Below are 22,172 nucleotides of genomic sequence, written 5' to 3'. Positions count from 1 at the left end.
CATCCGGGCATATCAACTTGGATTCCTGGGGCAGAACGGAAGCGCATCCACACAGGTCCGGTATGATGTCCTCAAACATAAACATTGCATTAAACTATTGAGAGGATAATATAGACTGTGCATGCACCATGGCCAACTCCAAGATCCTCAAGTTAACGCTTGCTCAAAAACCCTTTAGTTAGTGGAGAGCTCCAGACAAAGTGCAAAAGCATAGATCGCCATAGCCTTGACGCATGTTTCCAGTCTTCTACATACGTTATCTTGTTGCACCGGAATTTCTCCATATAATTCCCCTTACATTAGGCCAAGGACTTAGGTGCAATTTACAGCGATTGATGTGTGCCGGGCTCATTGAGGCTGCTTTTCCTACTTAATGCCGACCTTCTGTCTCACGCCTGCTCCAGTTATCCAACACAGCTGCCCTCTCCTCTTGCGAAGCGGTATCCAATTCCATAAGCCCTTGCCTGATTCGCGACTCTACCACGTAGTCCACTCGATTAGCACCGTATGACTGCTCAATTTCTCGATGAATTCCTTCTAAGGGATAACCGAGCAATCCCCATAATCCTGTATTTATTTCATGATTCAGTTAGTCAAGATTCTGTTGGAATACCGTATGCAGCAACGCTCACCGGCTCCACTCACCGGCTTGAGGTTTGAGAAGTACGCCTCCCACTCCTTTACCTATTCCTTTAGTCATTCCACCAAATCCCCCGTCATTCCAGCCCTGGCTGGGCTGAGTCACTAGTCCAGTAACTCCATCATATATGCCGTAGGCAAATTCCTGGTTTTGTTAGTGCTTTACCATGTTCTGAAGGACCAGGATCGTTGTACCTTTCCAGCCGCTACGAAACCAGATTTCACGCCAGTGATTTCCGGTGTATCCCTCACAGCACGATCATGATACATGAGCGGTAAATTATGGAAGCCCTGGGACAACATCACAGTAAGCCCCATGGGTACTTCTACCATCCAATTTAGCGTCCGACGACCCATATAGCTTGCGCTGGCCGCTAATTTCTGCAATGGACCCCTTTTAGTCGCCATGGACGGTGCATCCGCCTGAGACTTAATCGTTGTCGCTGCTGTTAAGCCTGGTGTTACCCTTGCATCGTTGTTTAGTGTTCCTTCTCCCTGGCCAAAGACTCTCGGCGACCCTGGTGACTGCATAGTCTGGTATGCCTCATGGGAAGGTAGGTTATAATGAGCAGCAAATCTGTCCGAAGGCGGCTGTCGGATATTTTGCACCGCATTTAGCGGCATTTCGACGATCCCGGTAAGGAAATTGCTCATCGCTCCTGCGAAAGCCTCGGTCCCTAGGCAGCCATAGTTTGTGTTATAGCGTTTTGAATAGTATCTGTTTTCCTAATTTAGCTAAGACGCGCGATAAAGCTCCGAGGTGAGTTGCCCACAGTTTTACATCTTTTGGGTTGAGTTTCTTCTCCACGACTAAAACAGTGGCCGCAAATGCACTAAGCAGTATTCTTGTGCTCTTGATGCGCCACACGGCTGGACGATCAGGGCACAGCGCACATTGAAGACGTTGAGTATCCAGCTGCTGGTGAAAGTTGTCTACTGCACTGCGAGCACCGTCCTCTGCTCGAATATTCTCACCCAGCTTCTGTGCCTTTTCGGCAGTGTCAGGCTTCAGACAGAAATGGATTGCGCTGGCCAAACGGTCTGCAGTCAGGTTTCGTATTGGAATAGGCGGGGGCCCGGCGCCGTTCTGTGCCACCAAAGACCCCCAAAAGGGCTGGTCGCCGAAAAACGGGACAATGATTGTCGGTCGTCCCAAGGCAACTCCAGTAGCTGTTGTTCCAGCACCACCATGATGAACCACACAGGAGACTCTCTGGAATAACCAGTCATGCGGGCAGTTACCTAAGAAGAATACATCACGTTGGTTAATTTCGTCGGCTCCAAGTCCACCCCATCCTTTTGAAATGATGGCCCGTTGGCCTGTTATTTCGACCGCCTCAAGGATAGTTTGCGTAAGAGCATCTGGATCATCGACTACAATGGAACCAAATCCAATGTACAGTGGCGGGGCCCCCGTCTCAAGGAAATCGGCTAGATCCTGTGGAGGAGTATAGTCGCGATTCGAGGGAAGAAATTGGAAGCCGGTTACATTGATGTGATCGGGCCAGTCATCTGGCTTGGGAAGCAGCGAAGGGGACCTATTGACAAGTGATGAATATATCTACGTGGCAGTAATCAAGGTAGAGTGCGGACCAGAGATATGTGAAGGGGACACGAAGCCGGTGGAGCAAGCTCGGCGCGCCTGTGCCTTCCAGCTGATCCAAGCCCAGCTCAAAGCGACGGAACTCATTAATCAAGTCACCCACCCCTTGCCAGATGAGCATCTCTGTAAGAATATAAGAAATGAAGTTGGCAACGGAAGGTCTTGTATCGTGGGTAAGAATATTAGCCAGGGGATGTGGAAAGGCCTGAGTAGGAGACCATGGCATCCTAGGAACATCAATAACCGTTTGCCTAGATTTCATAGACAGGAACCTACGTAAACATCAAATGCAGAGGTACTCCCATTTTCTGGGCACAATGGAAGTGTGCAAAACTTGGCGGATTTGCAATAATTGCGTCAGCCACGAATGGCAGCGCAGTTATGGCCTCGTTACCAGTCGTGTCGATGCCTTCGCCGCTTTCGAAGCAAGACCGCCAACATCCTCCAATCATTTTTCGAATCTCTCCGCGACGTCTCCCGACAGTCCCTTTAACAAGAGTCTCCATCTTGGGGATCAGCTTCGGGTTCTTGACCATGTACGACATTAATTCCGCCGGGTCACCCCCGATATTGAAGAACTCCAGCCCATTATCTTTCACAAAGTCTCGGAATACGAAATGAGTCGCCAGTCTCACGCGATGTCCCTGTTTTTGCAGAGCCCGGCCCAGTGCAACGAATGGTTGGACGTCACCACGCGATCCAACAACATGTATCACCACATTAAGCCGGAGTGGAAAATAAGCCTCCTTCTCGATCTCTGAAGGATGCGGGATTGGCCGGCGCTGGAGCGCCTGTAGCAGACTGGCTACTTGCGGATCGTCTTCGTCGACCGCGATTCCCACGCGGCCATCATCTAGGAAAAATAACCATCAGTAAGAGCCATTCGACATCGCAGGTTTACTCAAGGAGCTATATCAAACCGGTCACATGAGCCTCTGAATCACGGCCATCGGTAGGGTGCCCATGTCGCCGCCGGTCGGCCGGCGCTGAAAGAAGAGCCAGGGGAATACTAGCTGCCGCCCCGTTCGCCATGTTAAACCGAGTTACGTTCAAGGGAGCGAAGATCGAAGATGAGGGTTTTGCTAGAACTTCTTCAGGTGAACGCTGTGGTGCGCGCGGAATGTGGGGGGGTTACTTCGTAAATATAGTCCGAGCCCGTGGTTCTTAGACCAGTTTCAAGGGTCCAGGTGATGTAATTTAACCTTATTTGCAGCCAATCCACTTATCAGGTTTATCCAATCATTTCTATTATATGCCTCTATATAACGCAATTCCCCGCCGATCCGAAGATCTCGTTAAAGGCTGCAACACAATGTGGAAACTCGAAGTTATTCCCAACCGCCAACACACGCGTATTTTTATGAAAATCTAATTATCTATGTATGTAAGATATTTAGTTTTAGTATGTACTACGAATATCCTATAAATTTATATTTTACAGGGGTACGTGTGTTGGTATTTATATGTTTAATATTACTGTCCCAATACCCAGACTTGAGATCCTTTGAAGCATGTTGGAGAAGGATAAGGAGTTGATTGTTCGCCTTGTCGTTGCTCGCTCTGTGCCGAGAGAAGATCGCGACATTTACCCAAATGCTGTAGATTTGGCCGTTGAACATGAATACATCCGGTGAGCCTGGGGGATAAAAGGAAGATAAGTCTTCCTCGCAATCGGTATCGAAGTAGAAGTGCAGTTGCGGTTTACCTAACGAGGTAAAAAACACCTTGACTGCTTCCAAAGCACGACTTGTGTACTGCAAGAGGTAATTCTGAACCTCTGCTGCACGGTAACGACATGAAGGGGCATTATGCGAGGATAGCAGATTGGACAATATAATCTCACGTCTACTCAGAGTAGGCTGGCGAGAAACGTTGACGAATCTGCCCCCCTGCGCCCAGAACACCGAAAACGTGTCTAGCGGCGGTTAAATGGACGATACGAGAAAGTTTTCTTAGGCAAAGTCTGCATGTCCACAGCGGACCTTCAAATTAACGCGCCCCGAACGTAGGGGAGCGCGAGCCAGCTGCCCGACAGCGTTGGTGGTCATGACCAAGATGCGGTCTTCCTGTGCGGGATATGTCATCAGTAATGTTAAGCAAAGCAGACAGAGCGATCGCGTTGGAGCATTGTTTGTCACTGTCCGCTTCCACTTCACCAGCCTTCGAATATTGTCGGGAAGGTGATGCCGATGGCTCTATGATACGACTTAAAACACCATGGCCAAATCATGTTTTGCATTCTAACCGCCAATGGCCTCTATCACGAGAGCAACTGGTACGCGCCTGTCTCCAATTGATCGTCATCCACTGATGACATCTAGGCCTCACACTACTCGGGGCCTCTCGAGATAACATGGAACGAAGTGGCTGCCAAATGTATCGGGGAGAGGGAGTATTTGCGGGCGAGTCCACAACATGGAGGCGACCACGCGGTGTATTTAAAATAGACGGGGAAGTACGGGCTTTTTCCTACCTGCCGGTGAGGTCCATTGAGAAATAACTGCATGTTGCAATGCATGGTGTCTAACCCTCAAAGCTTAGATCATACAGTAGCGTTGTTGCGCAAACGGGCAGTCAACTGGAGGGGTAAGCCTATTTTGTCTATCTGGAAAGAGCTTTTGCTGACTTATTGCTTGGTCGTGTATTCCTCTCAGCGAGATTGTACAACAATAACTATCTTCTTTAGTGCTTATATTAAACGGAATGGGGGTTCCATGAATGATGGAATGATACAATCAAAATTATTTCTCACTACAGTGACTCTACTTGCTGAGAATTGGAAGAGAGATCAAGTATTTCTATATACTAATATAGTAAATCTAGATATCTTAGAGCCGGCCCACTTCTCGGAGACAAATGAGTCTAAAATTGATATATATTTATGCCTGGGGCAACTATAAGTATAAGACAACTATATACTCCGGCCTGAGGAGTGAGTTAGCTGGTGAACAACCAGATATATATTCTCTTACACTCTATTCCCCGCGCCCGCTGAACAACACCCCCCAACGCTGTTAAGTTTATTTTACTCGATTGTCTACTGAGTGCTCCTTTCGAAATGGGATAGAAAAAGTTAATAGCCGAATTGAGATATTAATTTTGCGAAGTTAAATCATGGAAGCAGTCGGACAGTATAACTTAAAAAAGAAGCTCTGCTCTTCCGTACTGCCTTCTTTTGCTATCTCTGGTCAAATTTCATAGATCTTTAATTTGAGCTTATTAAGTTACTGGAAAAGAGACTTTATAAGAATTAATAATGAATTCTAAAAATAATCATTTATAATTCGTCAGAGATATACTCAGAAAGAAAAAGAAAATAATATCTTCAAGTAACCACAACTCCTTTAACCCGAAACTAAGCAGGTACTTTGTAGAGCCAAAATACAGTCTATTATTTTTAAAAATATAATCTACTATCTTGTAAAGCATACAGAAACCATCTCTAACTAATACTGAACAAAATGCGGTGAGAGCCCAAAGAAAGATCAACATATGATGTACTTGTTAGGCAATCCATATGGTCCCCCTTCAACATCATCCTGGGACAGGACACGGTCAGCCCGCTGTTTTCTATGAGGTGATGCGAGCCTTGACTAATCCAATAATATCTGGAATAGGCCATTCTGTCTGATAATACACATCTCTTTCTAGTAGATATCTTATAATCAAGCGAGATTAAGCCGGGAAATATGCTGATAGAATAACTTGCCCTGGACCTCAGTAATAGAAAGCTCAAGCTTACTAGACTGACGGGAGCCATCCGCCCCCTAAATCAAAGAAGCATATTAAATATGGCCTGGACGTACAATAACGAGAAAATAATAAGAAAGAAGAGAGAAAACCAATACTAAAAATACTAATACCCCAGACACTTCCACCATGGATCTCCTTGAGATTAGTAAGAAGCAGAAATATCGTCTTATAATCTAGAGATATATAAATAAAGCCATAATAGGCGAGAGTACTCATAGCCGTTAATACAGTAGATTCCTGGCCACCTCCCAGGATTCCGGTCGAGACGAACAGACTGGGATATTTGCTCCAGTAACCGTCCGACGCCCTAATACCACCAGTCTGATCCCAAAAAGCTTTCCATTGGACGGGGAAGTTCCCAAAGCAAGTGGAAATACTGAAGAAAACAGCTTCATATTAAATTAATTACTCCGGCTTAATTACAGATACCAAAGATTTGGGGGAAGTGTGCATCTTCGCCAGGACCTCAACAGAGAGCATCTCTTAGATTCTTAATTATTTACTTTAGCTTTCTACTTAGAGATATAACAAAGCATGACTTAGAATGCTTATTAATAAAGATCAGTATGACTACCAGCAGCTTAGATTTCCTTCAATTCTACTTAAACCAATCTTTTAATATAGCTGTACATGGAGTACTGTCCAACAACATTATTAGGAACAGTATTAGCTATAAAAATGGGATTTAACATACAAAAGTAATAACAACTCTGGGAGCCATGGCGAGATAAGAACAATTAAATAAGAAAATAATAATCTAAAACAGACTAATAAACCTTGAGCTGGATGATAAATTATCTAAAAGACATTAATATACATGGGGTGAACACCAAATCTGGATATAAATAGAGGGTTTCAACCCATTTTTAACAGTCGGATGGCCCAAGCATGCATGTAAACTTTGGATGGTAGTAGTTAATAATAAACTAATTAGATTATTCTTACCTCAGAAGAAGCTTAGATTATTAATTACAAATAAGTGTTAATCCATGGGCTAAATCCGTCGCCTCTTAAGATTAATTTGTGAGCCATCTCTATTCATCTAGTTGGAAGCCTTCTCACCTGTAATAACCTATTTCATACTAACTCCGTAGAATCATGACAGTTTACGGCGCGGTCATATATAAGTTGAACAGTAGATATAGATATTATATCTTTATTATTCAATCTTCTACTCATTCTTAAATCTAGTATTATTTCTAGGATTCCTTTATCTACAAGAACTTTTGAGACTCTAGATAGAAAAAATCCTGTGGTTTATCAGAATAGCTCCATCTTATTGAATCTATAAACTAAAAGACCAGCTAGTTTATCTGATCTGGATTATATATCTCAACCTACCAGAATAAAGACCATTCAAACCTGCGGATTAATCTTCACCACCTGCTAATAGCAAAATTTCCGCATCTTCATTTATATACTGTACATATATCAGAGATGCTTAACATGAGAGTCTTAAAATAAGACACTTAAAATGAGAGCCTTAGAGGCAACATACTAGACACAATTAGCTGGAAGTTCATAATTCTAGTACTCAGTTAAACAGCCTGACCAGGTTATGGATACATCAGCGGTAACAGAAGAAATTCTAAGATAAGAGAATTTCAGTTCACTATACTTTCCAATATCCAAGGCTGTCTTGTTGAGAGAATATATAAGAATCCGCGATAATCACAGTAATACTATTTAATATTCTCATCAGCTGTACAACTCTCCTATTACTTAACCTTCTTTCTATATAACGTCCTGTTCCCTAATCCCCGCCTGTATATCTCTATTATACTGGTCCCACCCCTATTCTTCATTTCCAGATCTGAATATTTACATTTAATCCTACTAAAGGCTCCCGTTTTTCCCATTTCATGGAATATGTTGCTTATATTTTAAAAATTTCAGACTATATCATCTCTTTCTAAACTATATTCATCTTCTAAGACTCTCCATTCATACTATTTATATAATAAATTTTCTATCCTTAAGTTTTATAATAAACTCTGATACTGGACTTTACTATTACCCAAATATCAGCTTCCCCGCGCGGTAAAAAATGATATGTAGTAACCCTTTCTATAATCACTATTTTCATAAATAATTTCATCCTTAAAAATCTTTAAAGACTAGCTTGTATCTATATCATAATAAGCATAAAAATTCTAATATCTGTAATATTGTATCATCTACTCTTTCTTCGGAAAGCAGTGGTATTACTTTTTCAAATTTATATCACTCAGTAAATTTATCCAGGAGTAACACCGCTCGCCATCACATAATAAAAGAGTCTATTGTATAATATATATATATATATATATCAAGTATTATAATTACAAATAACTAGTTAAATTTAATAATACTGAACAAGGCTTCCATTTACATTAAAAAATATATTAGTAAAATATAAGTTTATTAGAAAAATTTAGAAATAACTAAATATAATTAATAATTTTCAAGATAAATAATTAAAATATTATTAAAGATTCCAGTTCAATATATTGAAAATAGAATTAATAAAATCTGATTTATATACAGTAATCTATAATTAAGGCTTACCAGGTTATAATTTATTAATTAATATTAAAAAATATTAGAATTTTTAATAAAAATTAGATAAAAATACGATAAATACATGAGCTCGCTAGGTTTACTATCTGGTAAGATAATGTATTTTTACAGCTTAGTTTTTCCAATAGCCATTACTGGTATTAACCAGGTCCGCTACTGGTAAGAACCAGAAATACGTACGGCCTGGCGACCTGGCGACCCATACACCCGATCGGGTTCCCTTGTCCTGGCGCCGGATTCACTGCCTGGATTAGTACCAGTCAAACGACCGGGTACGCGAATCCAGAAGGGTGTTCGGTTGAGGCACGCACCAAGTCAATCAATCCATTTACAATATATGACTTCCGGCTGTTTCTCAGTCCTGACATGTGCCGCTAGGTCTCGTCAGGAAAGCGGGCCTTTGCGGGCTATAACCAATCTACCGAAGAATGAATATGCAATCACTGTAATTGACCCGAGCAATGCATAAACCACACTGGTTAGAGTGTCCTGTCCAAGCCCGAGTATACATATTCGAGACTAACTAATATAATTGAAATGTTGGCTTTATTTCTGTCCTTTCCTCTTTCAACTGTTCTTGAATCTAATTCTCGCCAGATGTATCACAGTACTAGTACTGCACGGGCTCAAATACTTCTGGGGTATAAACCCACATATATATGTAGTCAAGTATTTGCACATTGAATAATTTAAATAAGGGTCGAATTCATAGAGACCTGAGTCCAACCTGTTCAATGCCCTGGCTCACTGAGCGGCTCGTTAATCCGCTTATTGCGTCTGTTCCGATTATGCGGCTCCTCCCGAACCTGGGGGCTGGCGAAGAGCACGCCGCTGGCGTTCACCGGCGTGTTGTTGCCACCTGTCCTGGCTTACCGCATTTCTGCTGATATTCTTGGCCGACCCCTGGGGTGCTTCGTTATTCCCTTGTTCCTTCTCCACTAGTTCGTCCTGTTCACCGTCGCTTCGAGGATCATCTGCTCTCCTGCCCTCCAACACCCGTATGGCGATCCGCGCAATGATTGCGAACCATATGACCATCAAGACCTGAAGCAGGAGAAGAAATGATAGAAAGCTATACATGATGGTATTGTTCATACACACTGTTCCTGCTGGATCATAAAAAGGCTCGATCAAATACCCCCAGTTCTCTGGAACTGGAAACGGTCCCTGAAGATCTTTTGCAGTTCCCCGATAGCACCCGGGTGGGACTATTCGGGGGAAATCAGTATAGATACTCCAACAAGTAATCAAGAATAGCAGATGGCGCGCAAAGAGCCACGATACAATGAAAAGCCCAAACAGGATATCACAGATTGTGGTGAAGCCTAGATATTTAAGACATTTTGCTAGCTTTTCCCGTTGTCAGCCACTTTATCGTTATTGGTCCTTGGCTAACATACTGGCAGAAAGAGATCAATTACGTCCATGAGCACTAGAATCAAGTGTCCGACCTTGGTTTGGTGATAGACGTACGAGGTTGCCATAAGGCTGATTGTTACGAAATGATGGGTTAGCATTTGCCAATGGTCTTTCCGCCGGTCCTCGATGTTGATCACCAGCACTTGCTGAATCCAGAAAGACAACTGTCCCAGGTAATATGCTTTAACCAGGCCGTCCATTTCCCTCTGAGGCCATTCGGTCCACAGCTCCTCCATGTTGAGGAAATACGGTGACTTATAATAGAGGTACTGTCGCAGGTCAATCCCGTATATCCCTGAATATCTGGGAACAGAAGGTCAACATACCATGCCTAGTGTCCACATCATGCTGTAATACAAGGATATCCATCCTTGCTCCGCAAACCGAGTGGCATCTTTGGCTTTTGATACTCCCCACCGTCGGCTAAGCGGAGCAAGAATATACTTCATACAGCTGGCCCTTAGACCCGTGAGGAGTATAATCCAGAAGGCTATAAAGTAGAGGTCATCATATCCAATTCCATACTTTTCGGTGCTCTGGTTACAGTAAGATAGCCTGAAGAACTTCGACGTATATGGCCGTAGAGCGGGTACACCAAGATGTGTGAGAAGGAGGAAAACAACCAGCTGGAATGAAATGTCTATTCCCGGTGTTGCGCCGTCAGTGGCAGGCCTTTGGAGAGGAACAGCAATAGAAGAATATGGATGATACCTATCTGTTTCCGCAACAACCAATGGGCCACGCGCTTGATGAAAATATTCTCTGTCAACTTGGACCTTTTCGGAAGTCCCCTGGCTTTGAATTCACGCGATCCTCTGCGACTCATGTCAGTAGAGCTGGCTGGCATTGTCCAAGAGATGATCGGTCAACAGGTAGACAGATGCGATTGCCGTCTAGCGCATCAATCGAGAAGCAAAATACATGCAATGGGAGATTTCCGAAGATGACTATGACCCTAGCGCCGTTTCTTAGTAATCACCTAAGGAGTTGTGACCCACAAGGAATCCGAGGAACCCGATCCTGCTAATTTTGGTCTCTTACGAAATTGGCGGAGATGACATCTTATTTCTTCGGAGGTCTCGGCTCATCCTCCGAACTCGTGCGTTATGACCATGTTAGAGAAATGTCTGTCTAGAGAATGGGCCAATAACGATGGTGATGATATGAGTCTCGATGATTGTAAAAGTATTACGTTCTCTGGAAGGGAACGTATGGCAAGAGGTAAATATGCCAGTTTCCCCCCCGTATACCACCGACGTTCTGGGCCAGCCTTGGCTACGGACTGAAGTTTTAAGTATTACGGGAGATACTAACACAAAAATCCAGCGCTAATGCTTCATCGAACTTGAAACCAGACGATGGTATTTCGAGCACCGCAGACTGCGCTTAGCCCATCAATCCCCTTGCCACCGGAATTCGGCCACTCTGGTTGTCACATTTGGAAATACGACAAGCATGGAGACTGTAACCTTCGGAGTAAATCCATCTACTATCTCGGCCGTCATAGGTTTCAACCTGTTAAAGGCCAAATAACTAGGGTCTTTGATTCAATGTGAGATACATGCAGTGCCCCGACTAGCCATATGTTATCAAGCTCTTAAGACTTAGTCTAGATCCAATGCCAAAAGACAAGGGCCACACATCGGTTATGCATCCTAGAAACCTTTCTCTCTCCCGCACTATGTCCACCATAGGGAGGCCTCACTTATTATCCCTTCGGAGAGCTCAACCACCCAGCATCCTCCTTCAGATCTTCCGGTTAAGGGAGTTGCAGAAATCAACGAGCTTTGAAGCGATCACCCACATTGGCAATGCGGATGGGGTAGTTGGCAATTAACAGTACATGACTGCTGAACAATCCTGCAACCTCAATTGGGGGTGGGATCCGACTACTGCGGTCATAAACCCCTGCGGAGACCTCAATCTGCGGAAGAAATTTAGGTAATTCCAAGAATAACAGACCAACAAATTCATCATGTCCAGCCAAACCTGGCCCAAAGAGCTCCTCAACGGGGACATTGTGCACGGTGTTTGTGACGAGAGCTTCTGGGAAACCATCTGAGACTATTGGTCGCGCACTGCCCTACTGGCTGGAGCAGGGCCAGGAAAACGTCAAACAGTCACTTGACAGGAATGCAGACAATCGGTGCCTATCCTACGTCATGGCCTCTGTTGGCGAAATATGTTACGTCGATCCTCATGGCCCCAATCGTCACGATCGTGGAAAATGATGCAGCCACATATACATATGATCCCCGGCAAGATGTGGCGTACGCCGCGGACTAACACTGATGATTCCGAAGACTAGGCTGTGCCAATTTCATTCGCCGTACCAGTACAATGTTAGCGACGAGGATTGGGGGAGAGCCATCGCGATAATCGAGCTCTACGGTTATTATGCACACCACCTACGTTAGGCGATGACGTCGCAAGCCCACCCCATTGGTGTGGGAGGTGATAATGGAATTCCAGAAAGTGCCTCAGTATAGGGAAGTGTGGAACATTTACAAGGAGCGAGTCGAGAGAGTGCTCGCTTCGGGCTAAGGCACTGTCGGATAATGAATTGGAAATGCCTCCACGCAATATTGAATAGCTATAGCCTCCGTTTGGCCTCTGGACGTGAGATTATCATTGAACATCGTGCATGCCATTGTCAGATGGACTTTGATAATTACTGGGGGGAAGAAGGCTCTGTTAGATGAGGCATTTGCTGTGGACAATTCGGAGAAGGACGCGAAAGAGAATTGTGTTGGATTAAGTGGGCTGATGTCGAGCCAACGCTTGTGCTGTGCTGAGATTCGAATAGTTATAACTGATTAGTCTTTGGTAGTCCTGAATGAAAATATCGGATGACTGCGATCTCTGCCCGCAGCTTCCGGATTTAGCGCTTAAACATGGTTATCACGACATGGAGCTACATGGCGAGCATAACTTTAGGCTGTTATCTTGGAGAACTTGACCGCGTTGGGTGCCAGAGTCTGTACTCCAAAGTTCAGGAAGAATTTGGGAAACCACGCTCCAGAACGCCCTAGGCTATGTCATCATTACGATAATTCTTACAGGTGCATGCATCGGGAGATATGCTGAAGAAAAGGGGCTGAGAAAGTGATATTAATCGGCAATTCTCGTAGACTTCCGAGACCATATGCCTCAAAGTCTTTTACCCTTCCACCACCACGATGTCACAATCGAGCGTTGGACAGCACGTCATACTAACAGGCGCAAATGGCTTTGTGGCATCTCATATCTTATCTTTGTTGATCGAGGTTAGTCATATTATCGGTAGCCTACTTGATGGCGACAAAACAATTTATAACTCACACCTTACTAGCGTGGATATATCGTCACAGCGACCGTGCGGTCACAAGCAAAAGCCAACGACATCATTGACACCCACCGTCATGGAAGAATGCTGTGAAATTCGTGATTGTGGCCGATTTTACATCCCAAGGGCCTTTCGACGACATTTTCCGTAATTCGAGCAACCCGTTTGACTATGTTATACACACAGCTTCTCCACTGAAGTTTCAGGTTTCTGATATGCAGAAAGAGATGACTGAGCCAGCTGAGAAGGGGTAAATAAACTACTAGCTATCTTTATTCCAGACGAGCACTCATTCAAAAATTCAGAGCCACGGAGATATTGCGAGCAGCACATCACTTTGGGGGTCCGTCCCTTAGACGCTTCGTGCTTGTTGGTAGTGCTGTCTCGGTGCTAAACTCCTTTGAAGATCTACCTAGACAAGGAAGGCCCTATACGGAGAAAGATTGGAATCCATTTAGTGCCTCGAAGGAGGATACATGCCTGCGATTTGACATCTATCCAGGCGACCGCTGAGCAAACTATCGCACGGAATGACACCGTCCTGGGCTATAACGTCTCCAACACTCGCGCTGAGGCAGCTGCGTGGCAATTTATGGAAAAGGCTAAGCCAGGATTTGACTTGACCGGCATAAATCCGGATATCATCACCGGGCCCATGATTCAACTTATACATGGACTAATGTCCATCAATGAAACCAATCATTTCGCGATCGCAAGCTTCATTGATGGAACTCACAAGCGAATCGAAGGGGTTACATTTCTATCTTACCATTTCGTATGTTTCAAGGCATCGGTCTGAATCATCCAGTTCATAGTGAAACTTTGTAAGGAGCTCGTTGATACCTAGTAAACGAGATAGAAATCTTCTACGTCTAACATGTTGGGCAGTTCACCGAGGTGCTCTAGCCTAGTTAACAGGTCGTCCACCTTCAATAGTAGATATTCATAACATGTACTTCTGTAAAGTCGAGACAAAAACTGCTAATTGAGTCAACAGTATATTTGTAGTAAAGCCACATCGCAATTAAAACCCTAACATAACGGGTTAGACGAATTCAGTAATTACCAGTTACACTAATGACTAAAGAAGAGAACATTGAAGAATAAATTGCGAAAATGGACAAAATACTTTTGTTACGACTTTGCAGCTTTAGTACAGATCAAAGTAGAGACGGTACATAACGTTTCATTCACCTCTTACCAAAAGACCCTCTTCATACGTTCCCACGGCCCCGCATGAAAGTTCTTATCTGGAAGCCAATCCAAATCGGGACCCGAAGCCCTTCGGTTCTTTGATTTCCTTGTAATAGGCCCTGCACAACTTTTCACCGTAGAAGAAATGCTCACGAGAAGCCGGGTCAGAGTCCGGGAAGCCCGAGGCTCTTGCCTTTTGCTCGAACATAATGATGCAGTCTGAGCCGCCGAATGCAAAGTGCGAGATTTCATCCCCCTTTTTGATCTTCTGACCCTTAAGTTCCGACTTTACGTTAACAGAAGAAACCATGGCCATGCCAATGGGCAGGACAACAACTCTGCCCAAGTTTTCATTGTTAATAATTACCACTCCTCGTGTCTGAAGGAACTGATAGCCTGGAGTGTCCGGAGCATCAAGTGTGTGGAAGCCAGAAGGATCTTTCGGTTTTTCCCCGATGTTGCGGGAGAGCTCTAAATAGTTGTGGCCAACCTGCTCATCGGTCTTCACCAGCACCTCGAGGTAGGCCGCTCCTTGGATGACGTCGATTACTTCCACAGTCCCCGAGACTGGTGCATGCTGGCGATGGTAGTCGAATGAATTCAAGAAGACATGAGTCCAAAGTCCATCTTTGAAAAGTTCTCCGTAGGTTTGAGAGTCATCCCCAGGAACTTTCTGGTCTCCATATTCACCCAGAAGATCTCTTACTCTCCATGGGACATTCTTCAGAATAACCTCGTCCTTTACAATCCTGTGCTCCTTCTTTTTCAAGACCACTTCAGAATCATCGCTGATGGCATATGCGCCAGCGAAAGTGGAATCAGCAGGGAAGGTCACAATATGATCGTCAGCTGGACTTTCTACTTCACGTGGGCTGTCAAGATTTCGATAAAAGAACTTATTGAACGAAGTCCAGTTTTTGGAGTCACCCTCAGATTCGAAGACACGGAAGAGAGGAGAGTTCCGAAAGGTCGTTATTGCAGCCTCGTTGATGGATGAAGGCTTGTCCATACTAGTGCCGATTTCCTTGGCGAATCGAACCACCCAGTCTGACAGGGGTTTCAGCGGCTTATTGATACTTAGCGGGTGGATTTTTGTCTGGCGACCGCCCAATGGCTCCTGGGAAAGGACAAAGTAGAAAACACAAAGGATGTAGTAGATGTCCCGGCCTTTGGTTGACTCGGTAGGAACCCAACCTCGGATAAGCCAGTCGGCAAAGTCAAGAAATCCTCTTGCTGAGATGATGCCGTACTTGTCCAGCTCGGGGATATCCCATTTACGAGCATTTTTGACCGCCTGCTCGAGGTCATCTACTTCCCAAAGCAGCTCGTCGCGGAGCTCTTGGACAATAGGGCTGTATTTCGGCATGACGGTTTAAAAGTTTGGTATGTAGAGAAGTCGGGTACACGAAAGGAGAGTACAGGATAGGCTAGTTGGTAAGAAGGATTGAGGACTAATTCAGACATAAGCAGTTGTTGGATGCGCTACTTATACATCAGCTCTCTCTATCAGGATACAGCGCCTCCGAACATCCCGAAGTCATGATGCACAAGACTAGACAAAACGAAGATATACGACTAGTTCCACGGGTCAAATGAGCCCTATAGAACAGACATACTGACGCTGGAGGATGGCCTCGACCGTTAATGAGATCGGAATGCCGGTGTCTGGACCAAGGACATTTCACATGTGATTTCCTTTCCCAGAAGTGAAAATAAATGTGATATCATCTGTTCAACAAAGCCTTTGTCCGTTATAGCATCTAGATTCTTTTAGACTCCAATTCTTAAATACGATTAACTTCCGCTTGCGGCTAATAATGAATACAGAATGCAACTCTGGCAACTCCAATTCTATACCCCTCAGTTTGGTTAGCCTTCCCGTCCGCTTGCAGCCAACAATCATTATAGAGTGTAACGCTTGCCACTCCAATCTATACCATGGTATTTGTTTAGCCTCCCCGCCAATATATACTTATGGCTGTCTGAAAAACAGCTTGTTATCTGTTCATTTTTGGGGCCGGCATTGAACAATTTCCAGGACACAATTATCTATATATGTCAGTATTAGACCTGCATTCGGGTATCGTATGAGTATTTTAATTGAGTGCACTGTCCAGGCATCGGTGGCACTGATGGCTCCACTTCCTGCATCGATATACGTCAACAGGGTGGGCCGTATACGGGACGTCAACCTAGTTAGCAGATGTCCTCGAACAGAGCAATCATTCACTATGCCCGTATTGGCGTTTTGAAAATCATTGGCTGTGGCTAATCTTCAATGAAACACGGTAAGTTATACCTGGAAATATACAAGATTTATTCAGTATATGAGGCTTTCTTGTTTACTTGGGTTGCGACTCCTACGATTTGCAACATCCCCCCTTTGAAGTTGCTGTGCTAGCATGGTGATACTGCAACTGTGAGAATTGACAATGCCTCAGTACAACAACTAGAGTCTTGTCGAACAGTTGGTGATAATAATCTTCCTACATGGATGTGCGCAGGTCAACTAAGCCTACTACTATCGCTGGTACAACCACTACCTTTTCAGACACACTGAAGAAGGTTGCTATTTCTGCTTATATATTCCTCTTCTCCATCCTTTCTCTCAGCATTCGCTTGCGTCACTAGCGAATAAGTAATTTGAGGGGATATTTTAGCGAAACAGAATATATATGCCATTACATGTCAAGAAGACATTAATTAAGATGACATCTATGGTGGTAATGACATCTGCAGCCCATATAATCACACCTCGTGTGTGAAATCTCCGTGCGGTTCCCTCAGCATGAAGGCCGCCACATCATCATAAACCCTTGAAAACATCTTGCTTTTTGGTTAAAACACAGCAGTGCCCGAGAATAATACACTTCAGAGCAGGGCACCATACCGTGATGCTCTACCAATTAATTTATAACTCTGGTTACACGATCTCAGTCATGACCGCGGTATAAGCATCATCGTTTGGTCATCTACGAACCACTCGTCCCTTCTGGGCCACATGTGTCGAATTTGTGGCATTGACGCAGCTGACTGAGACCCAACCTAGTCGAGAAGAGGTTATTTAACTCTCGATTGCCCTCTGCAGCCCCTTGCAGAACATAAGGCCCCTCCATTTCTTTGTCTCTCAATATAATACACTCTTTTTATACAAGCAAGGCTCATGATCATTCAGCTACTATCCAGCCATGCTATCTGATACGTTGGATCAGGTCTTTACGAAGTATGTATAGGAAGGGTTAAAGATCGGTGCCGGCGGGTTATCAGGGGCTAACTACTGCCTTGTGCTTTCTATAGGATCGATCAACTATCCCAACACTTCATCACAGACAGTGGGTTCTTCTGTGCTTGTATAATTCTGTAAGTCAGTCATAACCAAGCTGGATCAGGGCTCGCAAAGGCGGTCGGAATTCAATCGGTTTCCTCTGACCTGACCACTGAAGGACGCACAAAAGTTGATCAGGTACGTTTGTTTCACTCTCAAGAACACTTTATGTGGTGTGTTATAGCCTACTAACTCCCATCCACGACCGTGTCTAGATGGCAGAGTTCCTGGAAAATCAACTTGAAGGTTTAGGAGCAAATGTTCAATCGTGGTCACTAGGAAGCCGCCGGACACACAGCCGTTCTCAAGCTACCCGACGTTATTCTTGCCAACCACCCAGCTACGCCCGACCCTAAGAAGAGAACCGTTCTTATCTACGGTCATTACGACGTCCAACCAGAGGGCGACGGGTGGACTCATCCCGCCTGGGAGCTCACAGAGGTAAACGGGAAACTATATGGGCGTGGGTCAACTGATGACAAGGGTCCCGTGCTCGCCTGGCTGAGTGCCCTTGAGGCCTACCAAAAAGCGGAAGTCGACGTCCCAGTAAATCTGCGATTGTGCTTTGAAGGAATGGAAGAGTCTGGCTTAGTTAGGTTCTCAGAATTTGCGCAGGAACACAAGGACATATTCACCAAGTTTGACGCAGCTTGCATCTCCGACAACTACTGGCTTACTACCAGAAAGCCTTGTCTCACTTACAGCCTTCGAGACATCAACTATTTCACCATAACAATCGCCCAGAAGCCCTTGCCGGGACATGAGCCTGTGCCCCTCCATAGCGGTATATATAGAGGGACGGTCCACGAGCCAATGACCGAACTCGTGATTATGCTGTCCAAGCTAGCCGACTCGAATGGCAACATCCTGATCCCCGGAATCAACGGGCTGGTCGATGACGTTACACCGGATGAGATCGCCCAATACGAAGACATTGACTTCGATATGGATGAATTCCGTAGCACAATAGGCAGCGAGGCAGCTATATACGCCACCGCCAAGGACACTCTAATGCACCGATGGAGATACCCCTCTATCACGATCCATGGTATCAACGGTGCAGATCCCAGCCCAAATCAGACAACAGCCATCTACCCTAAGGTGACTGGGAAGTTCTCCATCCGGACAGTGCCAACCATGGAAGGTAAAGCGGTCATGGCCCTGGTGGTGCACTACCTAGAGCAGGAGTTTAAGAAGCTAGGTAGTACGAATACGTGTGAAGTGAAACAATGTGGTGAATCTGCACCGTACTGGGTCGCAAATACCGAGGACTCAGATTTCGCGGCGGGAAGAGCAGCAACAAACAGAGTATATAACACCAAGCCAGATCTGACTCGCGAAGGTGGAAGGTTGGTTTTTGTTCCCTAGCTACTTCTTTGCTTTCTGCTTCCCCTCTTTTGCTACACTCAGATCAGTATCACTAATGGCTACATTACGATAGTATCGGCGTAACGCTGGATATACAGAATGCCTTGGGTTACGATAAAAGTATCATGCTGCTTCCCGTTGGCAGGTCGGACGATGGTGCTCATGGTCCGGATGAGAAGCTGGACAGGGACAATCATATTAAAGAAAGGAAGCTGTTGGGTGCGTACTGGTGGTATTTTGCCAATGCGTAGGTTTCTGGTCGAATGTGCGATTTCTTTCTCTGGTAGCAATTTTTATTCGGGATCCTTGTGTCCTACGTTCTCTTGTTCATTGCTTGGCTGGGCTTCCCTTTTTGACCTCGAATGGACCAACTATATCCCATTGATAAGAGTCGACGCAGTTGAGGTTTATCATTTCACCAGTTTATAATTGAGTATTGGATGCCCGACTCCATCGAATTCTAACTTTCCATAAGGAGTAAATGAACTGGTTAATCCGCTGCATATGCGGCGGCCCAACCCCAGTGGATCAGGCTCGGCGAAGCCTAATGCCGCAATGCGAGCCAGCACTGAGCTGTCGTCTGCAATTACTTTTTGGACACATTTACTGGCGGCCCACCCTCTGGTCGCAGGCCTTGCAGGTCTTTGCCTCGGTCAATCGGCCTTCATTCTGATCGGTCGCCGTAGCAGGCGACAGAGAACCCCGCAAAGTGGAAGTGGAAGGCATTCGGTCTTGATTGAGGTGTTCAGTCATCATCTACAATCATACCGTCATAGCTGGCCTGATACCGGGGTGATGAGGAGAGAAAAGAAAGACATTCGAGGTTGCCTTACACGAAGGTTAGGGAGGCGCTCCGCAGCGGTTCGGTCCCCGGCGAGACAGCGCCTCGCGAGAATTATCCGAAACCTCCCGTCCCCTTCGAAAAGTGGAAGCAGAACCAAGAGTTTAATTCGTGGCTGTGGTCTACTGCGTGTCAGCGTGAGCGAATGATTGCTTTGTCAGAGTTAGGAACTGTATTGGACACTTCTTTCATACTTCCAGAAGCGCAAAAACACTGGTATCCAGTTGGAGACAAAACCGACCAGGCAATTCCCGAACACTTCCGGAGTAGGATATATAAGGACTTATACTGATGTATCCAGGATGGGTTTGGGTCTACATCCCAGACGTCCTGCTATCTAGGTAACCGTAGCCTTGATGAAAGCAGCGAAACTACAACACTTGTCTGCACCTTCTCTCATATAGCGGCACAGCACTAGTGGGCCTCCCTCCTTGTCTTCTGATCGCGTGGAGTGTTTCCCTTGGTAGTCCTGTCTGATCTATCTTCAACATAGTCTGACAGGTTCGTACGCCGGGGTAAGCTAGTCCATTGTTTCTCAGCTTTCATTGTCTCCGACCAGAGGTCTTGGTTGTTTCAGCCCGTCCCATAAGTTGACTTGCTCAGACCTGGCGCTCTCGTCATCAACCGTCGCGATAGAAATTTTAGGATTTAAGTTCATGCCACATGATGACATTGCTCTATAAGCTGTAACTGATATAGGGAGAATATCTTATCCAGAGATTAGCAATGCATTGGGACACGCAGGCAACAGCGTCACATCGTAGTTGGCCAGTATGACTCCACCGTGTCATATGTATAGACAGGCTATGTTGAAACAGTACCCACCATGGGCTCGTTGGTTTGTGGATCACGGTCGCTTTCGGCATTCGGAAAACTTTAAGACTGCGCCACTTCAAGGAAACTCGGTGCTCGGGGCTTGGCTTCAGTTGCTGCCTATATTGTAATAATATATATACCATCACACCGCAGACTCTGAGGGCTGAAGGGGAAGATACCTTACCTAAATATACATATTCGATCAGTGATAAAGATTCAAAGTCAACACTATCCATGGCACCCATTCTTACTCTACATCGAGTCACCACCCTTGAAGAGCTGAAATCATTGTCTTACATCGGAGCAGATGCATTTCGTGATGATGCTGGTATGAGTTGGTTTTTTCCCGGTGGCCGCGACCATCCTGAAGATTTTGTTGTGGCATGGAAGTATCTTCTACTGCAAGATTTCTTGGACAGTGGAAAGTTCATCCTCGCGGCCAAGGTTCGGGATACCGACGAGGGCGCTGAGGGCGCGGACAGACACCCGGGCAGAATAGTAGGATTTGCAGTATGGGAACGGACTGGCGTTTGTGATGCAGCAAAAAGCTGGCAAGGGAGTAGCTTTTCCAAAAGTACGTCGCTTAATAATGGAGACACGGCTTTGGAACTAATGCCTGCATATATAATTTAGAGCTGAAACGGATCTTTCTCGATGTCAAAATTGCCTATACATTCTTTCTGGACACACCACGAAGATCCATATCCTGGTCAAATCTGAAATACTTTGGACGTGAGCTTGATGCAGCTAAAGCTAGTCAACCAGCTGAGACATGGTATCTGAGTGTCTTGGCCGTCAGGACAACGGCCCAGGGGCAAGGGGTGGGTAAGAAATTGCTTCAGTGGGGAATTGATCGATCTGAGGAAGAGGGTATTCCATCTACTTTGGTAGCCACTGACGCAGGGATTCCCTTGTACGGAAGTAGGGGATTCAAACGCACCGGGTGGCTCTTTTTTGACGACGGGAAACAGAAGCAGACCATCATGAGGAGAGATACCCATTATACTTGATTTTTATGAGAGGGATGTGATATCATCCTCAGTTGCGTTCTGGTGCATAGCGTCAAGCCATTCGATCCTGCGTTTGCCTTGTCATACCGATGTATCCTTAATATCGTACAAATCTCATGATACAATTAGACTTTGTATTGTTCGGCAGAGTTGGTGGACTGTTGGGGACAACATGAATGAATATCTTCCATGTGCACCCTCAAGTATGAATTTAGTAACTAGCTAGAAGCATAGTACTCCGTTTCGTGGCAACTGGACTGGCACAGGAATACGCTCGGTGAACCGGAATAGGAACATATCAAATGCAATGAAAAACAGCC

The 22,172-nt window shown here is 45.2% G+C and overlaps 6 protein-coding genes across 6 annotated transcripts; 2 read left to right on the top strand and 4 right to left on the bottom strand.

Annotated features, from left to right (window-relative positions):
• Positions 1-339: 339 nt before the first annotated feature.
• BDQ94DRAFT_183810 (glycosyltransferase) lies at positions 340-3,274 on the bottom strand (the record flags this gene model as incomplete). The annotated part of the gene is made up of 8 exons (XM_026774502.1): positions 340-567; positions 646-784; positions 835-1,357; positions 1,413-1,959; positions 2,026-2,177; positions 2,233-2,469; positions 2,519-3,095; positions 3,163-3,274. 8 exons carry the CDS (start codon positions 3,272-3,274, stop codon positions 371-373), a joined length of 2,484 nt encoding a protein of 827 aa, XP_026621113.1. The 3' UTR covers positions 340-370.
• Positions 3,275-5,907: 2,633 nt separating this feature from the next.
• On the bottom strand, positions 5,908-6,716 carry BDQ94DRAFT_163119 (protoplast secreted protein 2 precursor; the record flags this gene model as incomplete). Its single annotated transcript, XM_026769675.1, has 5 exons — positions 5,908-6,009; positions 6,113-6,371; positions 6,405-6,475; positions 6,604-6,633; positions 6,690-6,716. The coding sequence occupies 5 exons, from the start codon at positions 6,714-6,716 to the stop codon at positions 5,908-5,910; spliced, it is 489 nt and encodes a 162-aa protein (XP_026621112.1).
• A 2,324-nt stretch (positions 6,717-9,040) lies between these two features.
• BDQ94DRAFT_152861 (longevity-assurance protein) lies at positions 9,041-10,866 on the bottom strand. Its single transcript, XM_026768055.1, has 4 exons — positions 10,685-10,866; positions 10,300-10,613; positions 9,955-10,242; positions 9,041-9,904 (listed from the first exon to the last, which is right to left on the bottom strand). The coding sequence occupies exons 1-4, from the start codon at positions 10,818-10,820 to the stop codon at positions 9,341-9,343; spliced, it is 1,302 nt and encodes a 433-aa protein (XP_026621111.1). The 5' UTR covers positions 10,821-10,866; the 3' UTR covers positions 9,041-9,340.
• Positions 10,867-14,544: 3,678 nt separating this feature from the next.
• On the bottom strand, positions 14,545-15,858 carry BDQ94DRAFT_163117 (phosphatidylserine decarboxylase; the record flags this gene model as incomplete). Its single annotated transcript, XM_026769674.1, has 1 exon — positions 14,545-15,858. One exon carries the CDS (start codon positions 15,856-15,858, stop codon positions 14,545-14,547), a length of 1,314 nt encoding a protein of 437 aa, XP_026621110.1.
• A 766-nt stretch (positions 15,859-16,624) lies between these two features.
• Positions 16,625-19,436, top strand: BDQ94DRAFT_163116 (uncharacterized protein; the record flags this gene model as incomplete). Its single annotated transcript, XM_026769673.1, has 4 exons — positions 16,625-16,729; positions 16,894-17,022; positions 18,259-19,166; positions 19,259-19,436. The coding sequence occupies 4 exons, from the start codon at positions 16,625-16,627 to the stop codon at positions 19,434-19,436; spliced, it is 1,320 nt and encodes a 439-aa protein (XP_026621109.1).
• Positions 19,437-21,010: 1,574 nt separating this feature from the next.
• Positions 21,011-22,171, top strand: BDQ94DRAFT_152858 (GNAT family N-acetyltransferase). The gene is made up of 2 exons (XM_026768054.1): positions 21,011-21,416; positions 21,476-22,171. Exons 1-2 carry the CDS (start codon positions 21,077-21,079, stop codon positions 21,850-21,852), a joined length of 717 nt encoding a protein of 238 aa, XP_026621108.1. The 5' UTR covers positions 21,011-21,076; the 3' UTR covers positions 21,853-22,171.
• Position 22,172: the final 1 nt, after the last annotated feature.

This window comes from Aspergillus welwitschiae, assembly GCF_003344945.1.
Source record: "Aspergillus welwitschiae strain CBS 139.54b unplaced genomic scaffold BDQ94scaffold_49, whole genome shotgun sequence".
Lineage (NCBI taxonomy): Eukaryota > Fungi > Ascomycota > Eurotiomycetes > Eurotiales > Aspergillaceae > Aspergillus > Aspergillus welwitschiae.
Note: the sequence above shows the minus strand (reverse complement) of the source record. Positions and strands in the feature narration are given on the sequence as shown.